Source organism: Leptopilina heterotoma, unplaced genomic scaffold (assembly GCF_015476425.1).
Source record: "Leptopilina heterotoma isolate Lh14 unplaced genomic scaffold, ASM1547642v1 Lhet_275, whole genome shotgun sequence".
NCBI lineage: Eukaryota > Metazoa > Arthropoda > Insecta > Hymenoptera > Figitidae > Leptopilina > Leptopilina heterotoma.
The window spans coordinates 920,043-939,094 of NW_025110983.1; the positions used below are offsets into that span (position 1 = coordinate 920,043).

Consider the following 19,052-nt stretch of genomic DNA (forward strand, 5'->3'; position numbering starts at 1 on the left):
GATCCAAGTTATATATTCAATTTATGTGCGATAATCGTTTCTCCATCTGGCATAAAATGACGAGAGAGAGAGAAAGAAAAAAAAGAAAAGAAGTGTTGTCAATGTTATGGGTACTCATTGACTGAAACTAAGGACCTGCAAACAGTCATGAATTATTCAATATCAGGTCAATGTATTTTCAACGTCAATAACAAACCAAAAGCACTCCTCTCTCAATGTGAAAATGCTTCTACGCTCTCGAGTAAATCCGAGTGGCTTTTCCTCACTATATATAGTGGTACGTGTAAGTTTCCAGAGTTAAACTTCCTGTAATGTTGATTTCCGGAATTCTAAAAGGAATTTTCAATTTTGCTCTAGTCTTCATTAGACCATGAAATCATAGGTATATATTGAAAATATAAAGTTTTTTTTTCAGAATTTATTATTCATCATCACTCATGCAAATCTTTTTTTTAGGTATGATGTCATTGAGCAAATATCCGAAAAAATCTTATTTTAACAAAAAAAAGTACTTTATTTATTTTTCTTGTGAACCATGAAAATTTTAAACATATTTTGAATATGATATAATAATTTGATCCGCGCGCAAAAAGATGTTTTAGAAACTCAGAATTCCCGAAAATCCTGTTTTGGTAATTACTTTTTTTAACGACTTAACCAGAGTTGGTGGTAAAAATTAAACATCACATAACTGACTTTTAACACCTTAAATCCTGTTTTTAATTTCAGGAAACGTATCTGGAAGTTGTCTTTTTTTGCGACTTGAAATATGTGTTTCGTCATATAATATAAAGAAAAATAACGTGAGAATCTAGACTTACAATTCTCTATTCAATCATTAAGATTACTTCGTAAATGTCAAAACAATTGTTTCTTTCAATAAATAAAATTTTAATTAAAAAAAAATACTATTACAGGTCAATTGGAAAATTTTTTTCTGCATTACAAAAAGAAATAATTTTTATTCGGAGAAGAATTTAATTACAAGGTTGCCAAGCCCACGATGTGTGTAAATTCTTTGCAAATATAAACGAAACGGCATGTAAAAGAGTTGAACTCATCTTTAAACGGTTGGTAAACGATCAATAGAATTGCCAAGAATATTGTGGTGGTGAGGGGCACTTGGTTCAAGGGACGAGGTAAGACGGCTATGAAAGTGAAAGCAAAACTTTTAAACTTCATTGAATCACGTGCCAAGTCTGGTTCTAATAATCCTTGTTCATTCCATACAGTATGGCATTTTTCCCCCTTCCCCTTCTTTTTCATTTCTTTTTGATTTCAGGTTTTCGTGGAGACATTTAAAATTTCGCGGGAAGCTGACGTCATCATTTGGCAAATTTTCCAATGTGTCTTTAGTTTTGCTACTAACAATTTGAATCGAAATTAAACTACAAAGACAATACAGTGTCTACTTGGCTACCAAATTTTAAATCGTAATTTACTATTGTACTGCAAAAAGTACAAATAGTCTTGACAACTGCACAACGTTCATAAAAATCAAAGTATCTATGTGGCTACCAAATTTTAAATCGTAATTTACTATTGTACTGCAAAAAGTACAATAGTCTTGACAACTGCACAACGTTCATAAAAATCAAAAAATCTATGTGGCTATCAAATTTTAAATCGTAATTTACTATTGTACTGCAAAAAGTACAATAGTCTTGACAACTGCACAACGTTCATAAAAATCAAAAAATCTATGTGGCTATCAAATTTTAAATCGTAATTTACTATTGTACTGCAAAAAGTACAATAGTCTTGACAACTGCACAACGTTCATAAAAATCAAAAAATCTATGTGGCTATCAAATTTTAAATCGTAATTTACTATTGTACTGCAAAAAGTACAATAGTCTTGACAACTGCACAACGTTCATAAAAATCAAAAAATCTATGTAACTACCAAATTTTAAATCGTAATTTACTATTGTACTGCAAAAAGTACAATAGTCTTGACAACTGCACAACGTTCATAAAAATCAAAAAATCTATGTGGCTACCAAATTTTAAATCGTAATTTACTATTGTACTACCAAAAGTACAATAGTGTTGACAACTGCACAAATATCTTAAAATTTCTAAAAAATAATGGGTTTTAAAATTATAACTTTAAATTCAGATCTCAAGTCAAACGTTTCTTAAATTTAAAAATTAGTCACATCAATTAACACACAGATTCAGTTAACACTTTAAAAATATTTACATTTCATTTTACATCACTTAAAAAATCTTTCCTAACTATTTCAAAATTAATATTTAAATTTCAATACTTTTTTTTCATTCCGTAATATTGATTACGTTACGTTAATGACGTCCTACCTTTTTTAATAGTTATCAATCAAGTACCCAACTTTCATATTCTTTAAAGCAAGTCATTGAATTTTTCTTTTATATATACATCAGTTCCGTTTCTTCAATTCGATGTCGTATTTATCCTAGATTTATATTATTACATTATAATTACGACCTCGTAATAACTTCCTCAGTTTGTATATATATAATAGTAGAAAGATATAAAAGTGACCTGTCTTATGCTTTGACACAATGATTATTTCCAACCCATTAAATAACGGTTTATTGAACTGTTCTTTTAACATTATTGCACGCCATGCAAATCAAATATTTATATAGTTAACATTTTTTTTTCTCTTTATTTCTTCTTCTTTTATTTGTTTATATACATAGTATTGCACGCAATAAAATACAAAACTTCTTTTTTTAACATGAGTATTTCTTGAAAATTATCTCTCTCTTCATATGTGTTCGTGCTCCGGGTTTTATTGTCATCGTTCAATGACACACAGGTCATGCGTCATGTTGACCTCAATATGTCCTTTCCTCAGGTACATTTAGTCATGAACTAAATAATAGAATAAAAAATGTAGAATCAAGTGTAGAAAATTAAATTCACTGAATCAGTGTTAATTGACTGTATTTGTAATTTTAGATTTAATAACACTTGCTCTTGATATCCTTGATTAGCTTTCATGTTTTACCCCTCGCTCCCTCACCTCTCTTTTAAATACAATTTCTGGGACATTTGATTTTTTTGCAAATTGAAAAATACAGTTTAGTTTATTAACTTTTTCAATTTAAAATTTTTAAATTTGAGGGTTAAATTGATCCAATATGGCTGACAATGGATAAGTTTTATTCGGTGTTCTTCGGGGTGGTTGTTAACGAATTGTTTTTAAGGTTATATTTTTGGAAAATTTTAATTTGAAAAATTAAATATTTTACGAAATAAAATTAAATATAAATGTAGAGTATTTGGAAAGTTTACGATTATGCAAAAAGAAAAGAAAAATATAATAATATGTTATTTATAAGGAAAAGTTTTTCTTTTTTTCATTTTTTAAGGTGTCAAATTATGCGGGAGGAATTAATAAATTATATATTACGTATTTTGCCAGTTTTCTATTGATAAAGAATGACGTATGTGATTGGTTAGTGAATAGAGGGAGGAGAGGGGGTTGAATGGACCCAGATGAGGCCCCCTATTAAACGCGAACGTTATTCGTAGAGCTATACATATAAATATACTGAAAACGTCCTTCAAAGCAGATCGGGCGCAGCCAGTATCTCCTTTCACCCCTTCCCATACGGCTTTATTCAACTTATCCTCCCCCTTCCCCTTTCTCTTCCCTGTTCAGGTGTAATTCCTCAGTATGTCGCGCGGTCTCTCCGCGTTCGCGTTTTCCGAATTTTTGACCACTCTACCTTCTAATAATTTAATTATTACATCAACAAAAAAAGTCATTCACAGAAACTTTCATTTTTCAACCCGTTAATCGTTTCATTAATCATACTTTTATTTATTTTTGCATAAAAAAAATTACCATTGTTTGGAAAAAAACTTGGATTCTGTAAGTTTACTAAGCTATTTGTTTTATAAATTTATGTTTTTACTTTTTTTTATAATTTGTTCACTTTTCTGTATTGTAAAAAAAATCTAAATTACAAAAGTTTGGGTTCTTTTTCAAATATTTATTCTACTAATCTTTCAATTAAATTTTCAAATATTTTTCCGCCATATTGCATCCGCCATATTGCATTGTTTTTATTCTAACTTCGGTAATAGATAAATTCTCTATAATTAATTTTTATTTTAAAATAATTAAAGTTTTGACATGTTCATAATGTAGATAAAACAAATTAATAATTCTTAAAAGAGATAAATAATTTAATAATTGCGAAAATTGAATGTGTTTTCAATTGTAATTTTTCTTATGAAATTAATTTTCTCAATCCCGGATCTAATAGTATAATAAATCTTTTTATCGCATTTGATTATGGAGAATCAATCACGTGAGAAGCGTTAATTCTGAGATATTACATTTTTACATTAGCGTGTAGTTTTAAAATATTGATCTTTCTCTAGTAGGAATGACCTTATTTGATAAATTAAATATTCATAGTGTTCATTTTAAGTCAGATAATTATAAAATATTTTTTTTAAAATGAGTTCTTAGAAAATAATTTTTGATAATAATTATAAACCTGCTTGAAAATATTTTTTTTAGTATTTTTCTCAAAGATAATGAATAATAAAAATTGTCAACTTAACAATTTTTTTTTAACAATAAAGATAAGTTTTAATAATAAAAAAAATAATAAATTATAAAAAAAATAATTATAAATTGATAATTATGAATTTAATTTTTTTTTATTTTTCATTTAATGCATATTCTTTAGTTTAGTAGCTACTTTTGTTTGCGCAGTTTGTAAATTTTTCGTAAGAGGGTTATAAAATTTTTTGTAATAATTTTCTTTTTTTTGCATAAAATTAGTTGTAGTTCTTAAAATTTTTCTTAATATTTCGTGTAGAAAATTATGAGTCTTTAATAGTGTTTGCCTTATATAAAATAAATTGTTGAGAATTAAATAGTCGTAAAATTTGGAAAAAAAAGAAAATAGTTTACAATAAATTTTTTTTAAGTACATAATCGTTACGTTTCTATCAATGAGTCAAAGTCTCGTAAAAGTCATTATTCAGATCATTAAATCTTCAACGACTACTGTCTTTATATTTATCTGACGATTACTGTTAGTTTCGCACGTGCACTTTTTTTAATTCATTTACATTCGCGTTGCCGGCACTTTTTATGCACCTACAGCTTTAAAGATTATCATTATTTTTTTATTACCACTTAGTATTATCAGAATATAATAATAATTATTAAATTAATAATAATAATAATAATAATAATAATAATAATAATAATAATGATTAATAATTATTAATAATTGATGTTAAATTAATATAATATTTTAAATAATTAATTATTAATATTATCATTTTTATTATAATCATTAATACCTCTTTTTATATCTCTCTAGTTATGAATTAGTAGATTTTACTAATAAATAGTAATTTTTACTAATTTATTAGTAGAATTTACTAATTTAAAAGCAAAAAGTTAATCACTAATTCAAATTCGTAAACATTTTTACGAATTCAAATTTAGCGAGTTGCTTTTAATATTAATTATATAATTATTTATTTATTAATAAATAATTTATATTAATATTATTATTAATAATTACAATTTAATTAATAATTATGTAACAGATATTAATATTATAATAATTTTTGTAATTACAATAATTAAAATCAAATAATTAATATTTCAATAATCCCCGAAAATGTTCTTTTTTGTTTTTAATTTTTCTTAATTAATAATTTTTTTTTTAAATTATGTAAATTAAACTAGAAACTAATTCATTAATAATAAATTTTTTAAACAATATAGAAAGATAAATATATTTATGAGATTAAAATTATATTAATTAGTTTTAAATTCAATATTTTATTATTTATATTTTTATTTACTATTATTATACTTAATAATTTTATTAGGTTATTTCCTAGAATAGAAGCAATTAAAAAGAAAGAAAATAATTTTTTTTATTTATACTATAGTGTTGAAAAATTGCATAAAAAATATAAATTACAAAAATAACATTTTTTTCATTTATATTTATATAGATTCGAGGAACGCAGATAGTGTGAATAAAAACACTGATTTTATTTATATTTTAAGAATAAAGAAAGGAAATTAAAACTTATTTATTGGGATGCGGAATAGAATGGGAAGGACAATGCTGTTGTCCATGACAGTAATATGTCTAATTAATGGTTTGTTAGCGATAGACAATCTAAAAGTGATGTATCAATGGAAACAAATTGACTATGACTGGCCAAATAATGAGACGAAACAAATGTTTCCATTTTATCGTCAGGAAGATAATTTGCCCTTGGGATTGGAGGTCGCTGGAAATAGATTGTTTGTAACGGTTCCGAGATGGAAACCAGGCGTGGCTGCTAGTTTAAACTACATTATGCTTAACGGTTAGTTAGTTATCCCGACAAAATTTGGCTTCTCTCCTTTCACAAATCTATATGTATCAAACTCAACCAACAATAACATTTCAAGATTTACTTTATTAGCTTCTAAATTTTACGCTACTTACGCACTTTACGTAAATTACTATTTTTACGTAAATTGTCATCTTTACATAAATTACGGAATTTAACATTTTTACGTTATGTACGTAAATTGCATCTTAACGAAACTTACGTAAATTAACATATTCACGTAACTTACGTAAATAAACATATTTACTTAACTTACGTAAAGTAACTTTGTTACGTGACTTACGTAAAGTAACATCTTTACGTAACTTACGTAAAGTAACATTTTAATGTATATAAAATGTATAGTAATCCAACAAATTTTTTTTAAAAATTAGATACACGGGAATCCCCGCCTTTAATACCATATCCAACATGGGAGGCACATCAATATAAACCAGGTGGAAAAATACCCGATATTGTATCAGCATTTCGTATAAGAGCTGATCGTTGTAATCGATTATGGGTATTGGATACGGGTCTCAGTAATATTGCCGATACACCGGAAATGCAAAAACCACCGACATTAATTATTTACGATCTATCAAATGATCGTATTTTACGTAATTACACAATACCTGAAAATCAAAGAACAGCCGATTCATTATTTGCAAATATTGCCGTTGAAGATGAATCTTGCACTGATAGTTATGGATATTTAGCTGATCTTGGTGGTCCTGGTATTATTGTCTATTCATGGCGACATCATAAATCATCACTTGTTAAGAATAAATTTTTCCTTCCTGAACCTGAGGCAAGCATTTAAAAAAATTTTTTTAAAAAAGAAATTTTTTTCTATTAATACAATTTTTTTAAAAATAAATTTGTTTTTATTAATAAAAATTTTTTCTTTAGAAAAAAGTAGAAAAAAATTATAGTTATTAAATTAAGATTTTTTGCAGAGTAGTAAATTTAATGTCTCGGGAATAGTCTTCCACTGGAATGACGGAATATTTGGTATGGCTTTAGAGCCAACTGGAGATGGTTATAGTACATTGTATTTCCATCCACTTTGCAGTACAAAAGAATATTCCGTTAGCACAAAACTTCTCAGGGATGAACAACTTGCCAATAAGCAAGGTATTATATTTATTTGAAAAAATATTTTAATTCTACTGTAAAGTAGGAGAAGACGTTTAATCATTATTAAATGTTTTCTTTTACTTTAATCATGATTATAGATTTCATTGCTTTACCGACTGTTGAAAAAACAGATGTTCTACTTTACCAACGATCGGTAAAACAACGAATTTATCTTGCCGACTGTAGGTTAGGTAGACATCTAACATGACCAACAGTTTGTAAAGTAGGTTGTCAACTTTATCGACTGCAGGCAATTTAGAAATTATGTATATTTAAGAGTCGGTAAAGTAGATAATTTAAAATCTTCAACAAAGTAGATAGATTATTCGATTTATTTTACCCTTGCTAGACGTCTCCTACGATCCATTGGATCTAAGCTGTCTAGAATCCTTAGTAATCTATAAAAAAAATACTTTCTTTCTATCGACTGCAGATAAGTTAGATGCTCTATATATTCAACAGTCGGTAAAGAAGATAATCTACTTTGCCTCTGTTAAATGAATAACCTATTTTATTTATTCTAAGCTGTCTAGACCCCTTAATCATCCGTAATAAACATTCTTTATCGACTGTTGACAATGTAGATGCTCTATATATTTAACAGTCGATAAAGCAGGTAACCTGCTTTACCTCTGTCAAATAGGTAGCTTATTTTATTTGTTTTAAGCTGTCTAGACCCCTTACTCATCCGTAAGAAGCATTCTTTATCGACTGTTGATAAGTTAGCGGTTCTAAATATTCAACAGTCGGTAAAATAAATAATCTACTTTACCTCTGTCAAACGGATAGCCTATTTTATGCATTTTATGCTTTCTAGACTCCTTGATAATCCTTAAAAAACTGTTAACTTCCGAGGAGTAGATAATTTACTTTTTCGACTGTAGGTAAACGTCAGAAATTGTATATATCCAACATTAGAAAAAAATGGTAATCTACTTTACCGACTGTCGAGAGTAGGGATGTATGTACGACCGACAGTCGATAAAGTAGGAAATTACATTATCAAATGCAGGTTATCATGAACCATTTAATTACTAACAGTAGATAAAGTAGATATTTATATAAAATAACCACTTCCACTTTAAAATCTATAAAAATTTGCTATTTATTTTAGAATCTGAAAATCAGTTCAAAGAATTAGGATCACGAGGTATAAACGGACAGAGCAGTGTCAGCTTTTTGGAGCCAAAATCGGGAGTTCTTCTTTACGCTTTAGTGAATCTCAATGCGATTGCATGCTGGAAGACTGGTACACCATATGATATTCAAAATCATCGACCTATTTATATGAATAACGTTACTTTGGTATTCCCGAATGATCTTAAGGTTAATATTTTTAAAATATTAACATTTTTATATTTTTTAACTTTTTTTTAAAAATCTTTTATTGAAAAAATCAGACTTTTTTTGAAAATAATTTTAATTTTCTTATTCCTTTTGTTTTTTCAATGAAAAAAAATAGATTGATCCGAATGGAAATATTTGGGTGCTCTCGGATCGACTGCCACAATTTATGTACGATCGATTGGATCCAAATGATTATAATTTTAGAATTTTAACTGGTTCAATGAAGGAGGCTGTTCAGGGAACGGCGTGCGCTGCTGATTCATCTGCACGTTCAACACAGACAACTAACAATAACAATCGAAATGGATATGGCCGAAGTGAAAATGGTTTTGATGTAAAGCCCAATGGAAGTGAAAGACCATTTTGCTCTTATGCAATTGTACTTTTAATGACAATTCTTATCAAAACATTCTTCTAAGTCTGTATTTTTATTTTTCTTAATTTACTTTTTACGAACATTTAAAAATTAAGTCTGTAAATTACTGCATTTTTTTAGATTTTAAGAAAAAGTTGCTTCCTTTTTTGTCGACTTGAAATTTTTTATATTTTTATTTTTTTTTGTCTGTTTCTAATTTGTTTACTATTCAAACTTTTCCAAAAATTCTAGTTTGAAAAGTTTTTATAAAATTTATTTAAATGTTGAGAGTTTTGGGAGGAAAAATTGTGTTTTTGATTGCATTTAATTCAAGAAGATCTCAAAGTAGAATTTTTAGAGATCGTATTTTAAGAATTTCTTTTTTTTTTTAAATTAGAAAATAAGTTTTCAGAAGTAGAAAATAAAGAAGAAAATCAAATATAATTGTACAGAATTTTATCTTGAAAAATATATATGGATAAGTGAAAATTTCTTGGAATTGAATTTTTATTTATAATTTTCGAAAATCTTAATTAGCAAAATAAAAATGTGTGAGTGTGACAAGAAATGATTGTCCTGTTTGTATTCGAGAATCTTATCATTCTCATAAATTACAATTGGGTTTTTGCGATAAGTAGCAAATCAATACTCGCTAAGATTATTAAAGTCAAGTATTATTTTAATGTTTAACAGTGTAAAACGAAAATAATTGTGTCTTTATAAAATTCTTTTTCACTTTTTCATACTTTTATTTTATTTTTTTAGTTAATTAAGTATTTTTAAATCCAATATTTTCAAGCTAAAAATATTATTCAATTAATAATTAACAATATTTTTTATATTGTATAAATTTAAGTTTTTATACTATTTAAAATTTTACATTATTTTCTTTGGGGAAAAAAATGCAAAAAGTAAAAAGTTCAATACCCGGTCTTGGATATCCGTCAGGACGAAATGATCCCATAAAATCTGGCCAGGGTTTTTTGGAGGGCAGAAAAATAGACGACGGTGCAGAGGGACTTTGGAGGATCAAGGATGGACTTTATGATTTGACTGAATGGGAAAAATTTCATCCCGGAGGCTCTGAATGGATTAATCTTACAAAAGGGACGGATATTACTGAAGCTTTTGAGGTTTGATATAAAAGAGTTGATTAAACTTTTTTAAAAATTTTATTGTTTGTGCTAAAAAAAGTCCGTCGATAATGTGGTTCTAATCTCCGCTAAATTACGGTTCGTGGCTGCATTAGGTGAATTTTTATTGTTAAATGGTTTTTATCTTGACTAAATGGTTCTGTTCTATGCTAAACAGAAATATCGGTAATAACTGGTTCTTATCTCTGCTTAATGGTTTGTATCTGGACTAGATGGTTCTGATCTGTGCTAAAAAAAGTATTTTTGTCGGTAACAAATGGTTTGTGTCTCAACTAAATGGTTGTGTTCTATGCTAAACATAAGTGTCGGTAATAACTGGTTCTAATCTCTGCTTAATGGTTCGTTTCTATACTAAATGGTTCTGATCTGTGCTAAAAAGGTGTTTTTGTCGGTAACAAATGGTTTTTGTCTCAACTAAATGGTTCTGTTCTATGCTAAACAGAAATGCATGTCGGTAATAAATGGTTCCAATCTCTGCTAAATGGTTTGTGTCTAGACTAAATGGTTCTGATCTACGCTAAGCAGAAGTGGAAGTCGGTAATAAATGGTTCGTGTCTGGACTAAATGGTTCTGATCTGTGCTAAAAAGGTGCTCTTGTCGGTAATAAATAGTTATTGTTTACACTAAATGGTTCTGTTCTATGCTAACGAGAAACGGATGTCGATAATAAATGGTTTCAATATCTGCTAAATGGTTCGTGCCCGGGCTAATTGGTTCTGAACTGTGTTAAGAATTAAATGTCGGTAATAAATGGTTCTAATCTTTTCGAAACGCTTCGTGTCCGAGCTAAATGGTTCTGAACTGTGCTAAGAATTAAATGTCGGTAATAAATGGTTCATGTCTAAACTAAAAATCATTAATTTGTTTATTTCAAATTCATCATCTTTTTAATAACTATTTTCCATTAAATTAAATTTGCAAAATATTTAACAAACTTTAATTCAATAATTATCTATTAAAGGTACATCATTTAACTGAAAAACCACAAAGGATTCTTTCAAGATTCTACATTCGTGATGCAAATTCATCGCGATCAATTCCCTTCACCTTCGATGACAACGGATTTTACAAAAAATTCAAAAAACGAATTCAAATTGCCCTTAAAGACGTGGATTTTCAAAATCCATCAAAATCATCAAATCTTAAGACAGACTCACTTTTAATTATCACATTAATCTCATCAATGATTGCAGCATCGACAAATTTCTGGCTGGCCTTCGTAATAAGCGGTAAGAAACAATTTTTCAAAAAAATTCTACTTTACCGATTGCTGATAATGTATTCACTTTATCAACAGTCGGCAAAGTAGAATTTTTCCTACAATTATCACATATCGGTAAAGAAGTACTTTTCCTTTTAAAAAAGTCAACTCTGTCGGTAAAGGAGATAAACTACTTTATGAAATTTTACAAAAATTATAATTGATGAACGATTTCAGGCATATTTTTAGCATGGACAACAATAGCAGCTCACAATTATATGCATATGAAACATCACTTTAGAATGTATTATTTTGATTTGAGTTTAATGTCAAGTAAAGAATGGCGTATAACGCATGCGCTTTGCCATCATCTCTATCCAAATACAATTTGGGATCAGGAAATTTATGCCTTTGAACCGTTAGTGAATTGGTTACCAAGACAAAAGCCAATATTGAGGAGAATATTGGGAATTATTTTAACGCCACTTCTTACAATTATGGGATTTTTAAAAGAGGGAATTAAAAGGTCAGTCTCATAGTTTTCAAACGAAATAGAAATTTCAAGATTATTTACTTTATTGATTATTGATTAGTAAGATTTTCTACTTTATCGACAGTTGGCAACATATTAAATCGACTGATCAACTATCGGTAATCGATGATGTGAGTGTAAACTAACTAACCAACAGTCGGTAAAGTAGGAAATTTACTGATCGACAATTGGTTAAGTAGAAAATTATATTGGAAAATATTTTTTAAAATTACTTTTTTTAAATTTTCTAATCATTGTGATTGTTTCTTTTAGGTATTATTTGATTTTTACAGTATGGAAGCAATTGGAATTTAGAGATTTAGTACCATTTTTCTTGCCATTATTATTATGTACCGTTGCACCAAATCCATTGTCAGCATTTAAAAGTTGGATGATGATAATATTTTGCGGTAGTTTTGTCTTTTTCTGCATTGGAATAAACGCAGCACATCATCATCCTGATATTTTTCACGATGGTGATATTTACAGGTAACGAATCACTAATTAATAAAAATTAACGTCTATAAATAGAAATTTTAAAGTATGTAAAAAAATTTTGTAAATAAAATAAATTGAAAACTATAATTATAAGTAATTAAATATTATTAATGACAAAATATAATTAATTAAATTTAATAAATTAAAGACAAAAATAAATTAAAATAGAAATTTTTTTTGCACCAGATTTAAATTTTAAAAAATATTCTGTACATAGATAAAATAGTAGATTTACTATATCGACTGTAGATAATGTAGAGAATCAAGTAATTAATTATAATTAATTTAATATTTTAATTTATTTTAAAATTTATTTTTGAAAAAAATGGTAAAATATAAAATTTGTGGGAAAATATTTAATAATTAATATATTAATTATTTACTTTCTGTCTTTTTTTTAGAAAAGATCTCGATTGGGGTTTATTGACACTTGACACTGTTCGTGGAAGAGATATAATTGATGATTCACCATTTTTGACGTTAACTCATTTTGGTGCTCATATACTTCATCACTTATTACCAACTGTTGATCATGCATATTTGCCACTTTGTGAAAATGCATTTTATGAAACATGTCAGGAATTTAACATTAATGGTCCCGATAAATTAAATTCATTAGAATTGATGAAAGGACAATTTCTCCAACAAATTCGTTCGAATAAAGTTAATAATTCGAGAATGTAAATATGTTTCAAAAGGATAATTTTTTTTAATCTAGGAAATAAAAAACAATTTTTTTAAACATAATAAAATTTCTTTTTCTTCTTCTTCTTCTTAATTCTTTTTCTTATATTTTTAATTTTTTTATATTCCTGATTCAAAATTTAAAAAAGGATACTGTAGATAAAATAGTAATTTTACTATACCGACTGTAGATAATGTAGGGAATTAATATTTAATTTAATATTTCTAATTAATTGTACATTTATTATTCAAATTAAAAAAAAATGTCACTGTACATAAAGTAGTGACTGTACTAGACCGACAGAAGATAATGTAGAGAATCAATAATAATATTTAGTTTATTATTGTTATTTATATTTTATATTTAAAGTAAAAGTCACTGAAGATAAAATAGTGATTTACCAAACCGACTAAAGATAATGTAGATAATCAATGTTAACCAAAATCGATAAAGTAGATATTTTTATTGTTAATTATTGGTAAGTGGACTAATTTTACTACTGGAATGAGTTTATTAATTTTAGTAAATTGTAAATATAATTAACTTAAAAAAATAATTTCAATTGAATTATACTTTAATTAAAATTTAATTAATTTTTTTTAATTAACGAATTCTTTTGAATAATGAAATAATTTTTAAATTGAAATTTTCCGCAAAGTTATTAAAAAGTAGTAGTTTTAATAATAGTGCTTTTCTTTTTTTTAAATTACCTTATTAATAGATTAACATAAATTATTTTTTTTTTTCGTTTTCCATTGAAAGGAGAAAAAAGAAAATATGAATACTGGAAGAATTACGGTCCAAGAATGATTTTCTCCCACCCCCCCCCCCCCATCCTTTTTATCCGAATGCGTCATGTATAATATACATTGACGCTGATATTAATTTATTATCTCGGTGTCTAGAGCGTGACTTACATTTTATAAACACTATGTTTTTTTATAATTATAAAAAAAAATAAAACATAGTTCGTTGGAAAAATTAACGATCAGTTCTTAATATGCTGTTCAAATAAATAGACATAAGAAATTTTATAGTCGCATTGTAATTGAAAGTGATACTTAATATATATATATATAAGGAATATTTTAATTGTAGGTACGTAAATTAATTATTATTTTTAATGAAAAATAATTTATTAATTTTAATTTATTAAATAAATATAATTATAAGGTTTTATTTATAATTTATAAACAAAAAATAAATTATTAACAATTTCTAACAATTATTGCAATATTTTATTTATTATAATTTTATAATAATTTATTCATTTAAATTTTATAATTTATTTCTTATAATTTTATAATTTATTTATTATAATTTTATTATAATTTTATCCCTAGCAGAGTTAAATTATTATTAATATAAATTAGTTGGTTATTAATAATCATTATTAAAATTAACTTTAGAAATTATTATTAATATCTAATTAATAATAGTTCATTTTAATACCTAATTAATAACAATTAATATTAACACTTAATTATTATTTATTAAATTAATTGTTATTAATTATTTAAATACTGTTTTTTTTAAATACTATTTTTTAATATTAATATAGTTAACAATATGAAGAAATTTGTAATATTTATATATTAAATTATTGTAATTTTAAGAATATTAAAAATTTAGAGCAAAATTGTTTTTAAAAAAATATTTTTTTATAAATAGAGAAAAGATGGTTTATTCTAAAAAAAAATTCAAAAATTTCAGAAAGATTCTCAAAATAATGGGGAAATTGGAAAGTACAGTTCCAGGATTGGAATATCCTTCAGGTCGTGATCTTTATTTAAAATCTGGCCATGGATTTTTAGAGGGACGAAAAATTGATGATGGAGCTGAGGGTCTTTGGCGTATTAGAAATGGTTTATATGACCTTGAAAATTGGTTACATAAACATCCAGGTGGCGCTGAATGGCTCACTTTAACGAAAGGGACCGATATTACTGAGGCCTTTGAGGTTAAAAAATTAAAAAAATGTTTAGACTAAATTAAAAAAAAATTTTTTTGAATTGAAAAAAACAATCAAAATTAAATTCAAATTATAATTCAAGTTGTAATTAAATTGAAATTACATTCAAGTTGAAATTATATGAAAATTAAATTTTAATTAAGTTCAAGTTGAAATTAAATTTTAATTAAGTTCAAGTTGAAATAAAAATTTTAATTAAGATTATATTAAATTCAAATTACATTCTAATACAATTCAAATCATATTCAAAGATAAAAATTAAATTAAAAAAGTAATGAAAATTAAAAAATAAATAGAGAAAAAAGTAAAAAGAAATTTTTTTATTTTACTAAAATAGTAATTTATAAAATTCGAATGATAAAATTGAAAATAAATGAAAGTAATGTAAAAAGAAAAAAAAGGATTTTGAACGACAAAAACGAGAAGTAAATTTATGTAACAAAAAAAGTTAACTGCATTAAAATAATAATTATCGAGATGAAAAAAATTCTTGTCACGATAATAAATTATTAATTGACAAACTAAGAGGAAAAATATAACGCGAAAAAAATTGAAAGGTAATTTAAAAACTAAAATATTATTTAAAATGTAAAGTATTATTTAGAATGTAAAATTTTTTTTACCATAATATTCCTATAGAGGAAAAAGTTCTAAAATATCACTTCGCAGTAATATCAACAAATGAAGTAATTAAAAATCATTAGAAAAATTCTAAAATAAAATGAAAATTTCCATTTTCTTTACAAATAAAAATCGTAAATTAGGAATTAATTAAAATTATATAAGTTTAAAACTTAATAAAAATATTTCTCTTATTTCTTCAGTGTCATCATCTCACAGACAGAGCAGAAAATTTATTACCAAAATTTTACATTCGTGATGCAAAACAACCACGTAAAATACCATTTACATTCATGCCAAATGGATTTTATCAAACATTTAAAAAACGTGCATTATTGGCCCTAAAAAATGTCAATTTTCATCATCCAGCTAGAAGTACAAATTTAATTGCCGATTTTCTTGTTTCATCGGCAATTTTCTTTTCACTGATGGCAACAAAATTCTGGCTCGCAATAATTCCTGCAGGTAATATTTTTTTAAATATATATAATCGCACAGTTCTTTTATCTTTGTCTCCCTAATTTTCTCGAAGAATTGACGTTTTAGTCACTTTTGGAACCCAGCATCGCGTTTAGTGGACAAAAATACATTAAAAACGACTCCCATATCAAAAATAACTGAAAAATTTTTTTTTGGAACTTTTTACCCCCACTTTTTTCAAAAACCTCAACATTTTTGGTCTTAAAATATAGTACACGATTTGAACTTTTAGTTTTAAGACTTCTGGTTCAGCTTAAGGGGGAAAAAATCATTAAAAAAACCGCAAAAAATACATTTTTTGGGTATTTACCCCCACTTTTCTCAAAATCCCAAAGTTTTAGGCAATTTTACGACCCGGGATTGTATTCAGTGAACAAAAATACCTTGAAAACGACTCCCATGTCAAAAATAACTGAATAATTTTTTTGGACTTTTTACCCCCACTTTTTTCAAAAAACTCAATTTTTGTTATCTTTTGCGTACGAGTAAGTTTCAAGCTTCAATTTTTGACATTAAAGAAGTCTCTAGTACGTCAGCTACTAAAAAGAAATCTAAAAAAACGGTATTTTGGATTATTTCCCCCACTTTTTTTTTAAATAAACTAAAAAATAGAATTTTGCTTTCTAAACCTATAACAAAGAAAAAAAAACATTTTCAGCTCTATTTTTAACATGGAGCTGTGTAATTGGTCACAATTATCTTCACATGAGAGATACTTTTCGAATGTTTTACATGGACTTGAGTTTTTTTTCAACAAGAGAATGGCGAATTACTCATGTCCTAAGTCATCATTTATATCCAAATACAATATGGGACGTTGAGGTTTATGCACTTGAACCATTCTTTCAATGGTTGCCAAATAAAAAAAAATCATTTCTCAAGAAAAGTTTATCTGTTCTAATAACGCCAGGGGTTTATGCTCTGGCATTATTTGGTCAGACAATAAAAAGGTAAAAGAGTAATTTTATACTTTAATAATTGTGTTAATTTTATTTTAATCTATTAATATCTAAATACCAACTGTTTGATAATGTAGATCTCTTCTATACCGACTGTTGGTATTGTAGAGTTCTATATTATCTTCAGTCGGTAAGATAGGATCTCTGTCTTAACGTCAGTCGGTAAAGCAGAAACTCTGCCTTTTCTCTCGTTAGTAGCTTATAACATCCATCTTTTTTGCAAAAAATATAAAGTAGATAAACAGAAATATTTAAAAATTTAATATTAATAAATTTTCTTTTTCAATAGATATTATCTGGTTTTTCGTGTTTGGAAACAGTTCGATATTAGAGATATTATTCCCTTTAGTTTACCTCTATTGATGTCTATTGTAGCACCAAATTTTTCAACTGCAGTCAAAACGTGGATAATTATTATATTTTTTACAAGTTTATTTTTTCATTTTATTGGTTTTAATGCAGCGCATCATCATCCTGATATATTTCATGATGGAGACATTGCAAGGTTTGTTATTAATTACAAAAATGAAAATTTAATTAAACAAAAGGAAATAAAAATTTTAATTGTTTATTAATAATAAAAAGAAGTAAATTAAAAAATTCAAATTGTTTTTCAATTAAAAAACATTTAAATTAAAAAGTACAATTTTAAATTGTTAATTTATTAAATAAAATAAAATTTAAATAGTTTATTAATAATTAATTAAAAAAATAAAATTAAAATGTTTTAATTTGTTTATCAATTATAGAAAAATTAAATTAAAAAGGACAATTTTAATTTGTTTATTAATTAAAAAAATAAAATTTAAATAATTTAAATTGTTTATTAACTAAAAAAAAATTAAAAATTTTAATTGTTTATTAATTTAAAAACAATTTTCTTTTAAATATTTTGTGGCTCTCTTCTATATTTTAGAAAAGATCAAGATTGGGGTCTATTGGAATTGGATGCTGTACGTGGCAGGGAAATTGTAGACGATTCATTATTTTTGGCTTTAACAAATTTTGGATCACATACACTTCATCATTTACTGCCAACTGTTGATCATGCATATTTACCTCTATGTTTGGATGCTTATTATGAAACTTGCAAAGAGTTTCGTTTAAAACCCGATGACAAGATGACCTACTGGCAACATGTCAAGGGTCAATTTCAACAACTCACTCGCATTGAATCCAAATATAATTCGAGATAAGAATATTTTTGTTTATTTATTTTATGAAAAATAAATCTGAATTTTTTTTTTTTTTATAGAAGAGAAGAGAAAAAAAGTAATTAAGAAATTTTGTTTGTTAATAAATTCCTAGAAGGACTTATTGATATAATATAGAAATGTTTTTCGTGGAATTTATTATATTTTGTGTGAATAAAAAAGAATTTTATTTTTCTAAGTTAATTTTTATTTTTAAGTTTAATCATTACTTAATAACTTCTTAGTATAATTGCATTAGTTATTTTAAATATGTATTTATAAAAATAATTTATTCTAAAATTCGTTCTTTATTAACTCATTATTATTATTTTTAATTTATTTAATTTATTTTTTTGAAATAATTTTTAAATTTTATTTTTTAAAATGATTTTTTTAATTATGTTTTAAAAACATTTTTTAAAATTATTTTTTAAATTATTTTCTAAAATTATATTTTAATTATTTTCTAAAATTATTTTTTAAAAATTATTTTATAATAAATTATTTTTTAAAAATTATTTTATAATAAATAATTTTGTAATCAAATTATTTAT

The 19,052-nt window shown here is 25.7% G+C and overlaps 3 protein-coding genes across 4 annotated transcripts; all 3 read left to right on the plus strand.

The window, feature by feature from the left end:
- The first annotated feature begins 3,660 nt into the window (after nt 1-3,660).
- LOC122503918 (protein yellow) lies at nt 3,661-9,375 on the plus strand. The gene is made up of 6 exons (XM_043614689.1): nt 3,661-3,869; nt 5,993-6,355; nt 6,757-7,172; nt 7,321-7,498; nt 8,616-8,827; nt 8,964-9,375. The coding sequence occupies exons 2-6, from the start codon at nt 6,082-6,084 to the stop codon at nt 9,264-9,266; spliced, it is 1,383 nt and encodes a 460-aa protein (XP_043470624.1). The 5' UTR covers nt 3,661-3,869; nt 5,993-6,081; the 3' UTR covers nt 9,267-9,375.
- Nucleotides 9,376-9,997: 622 nt separating this feature from the next.
- LOC122503959 (cytochrome b5-related protein-like) lies at nt 9,998-13,273 on the plus strand. The gene is made up of 5 exons (XM_043614751.1): nt 9,998-10,336; nt 11,319-11,586; nt 11,796-12,084; nt 12,364-12,579; nt 12,990-13,273. The coding sequence occupies exons 1-5, from the start codon at nt 10,106-10,108 to the stop codon at nt 13,270-13,272; spliced, it is 1,287 nt and encodes a 428-aa protein (XP_043470686.1). The 5' UTR covers nt 9,998-10,105; the 3' UTR covers nt 13,273.
- Nucleotides 13,274-14,192: 919 nt separating this feature from the next.
- On the plus strand, nt 14,193-18,697 carry LOC122504003 (cytochrome b5-related protein-like). Of its 2 annotated transcripts, none has more exons than XM_043614823.1 (6): nt 14,193-14,367; nt 14,987-15,233; nt 16,070-16,331; nt 17,005-17,296; nt 17,595-17,810; nt 18,222-18,697. In XM_043614823.1, exons 2-6 carry the CDS (start codon nt 15,003-15,005, stop codon nt 18,499-18,501), a joined length of 1,281 nt encoding a protein of 426 aa, XP_043470758.1. In that variant the 5' UTR covers nt 14,193-14,367; nt 14,987-15,002; the 3' UTR covers nt 18,502-18,697. The 2 variants fall into 2 exon arrangements, with proteins under 2 accessions (XP_043470758.1, XP_043470757.1); XM_043614822.1 differs by having other exon boundaries at nt 14,194-14,371.
- Nucleotides 18,698-19,052: the final 355 nt, after the last annotated feature.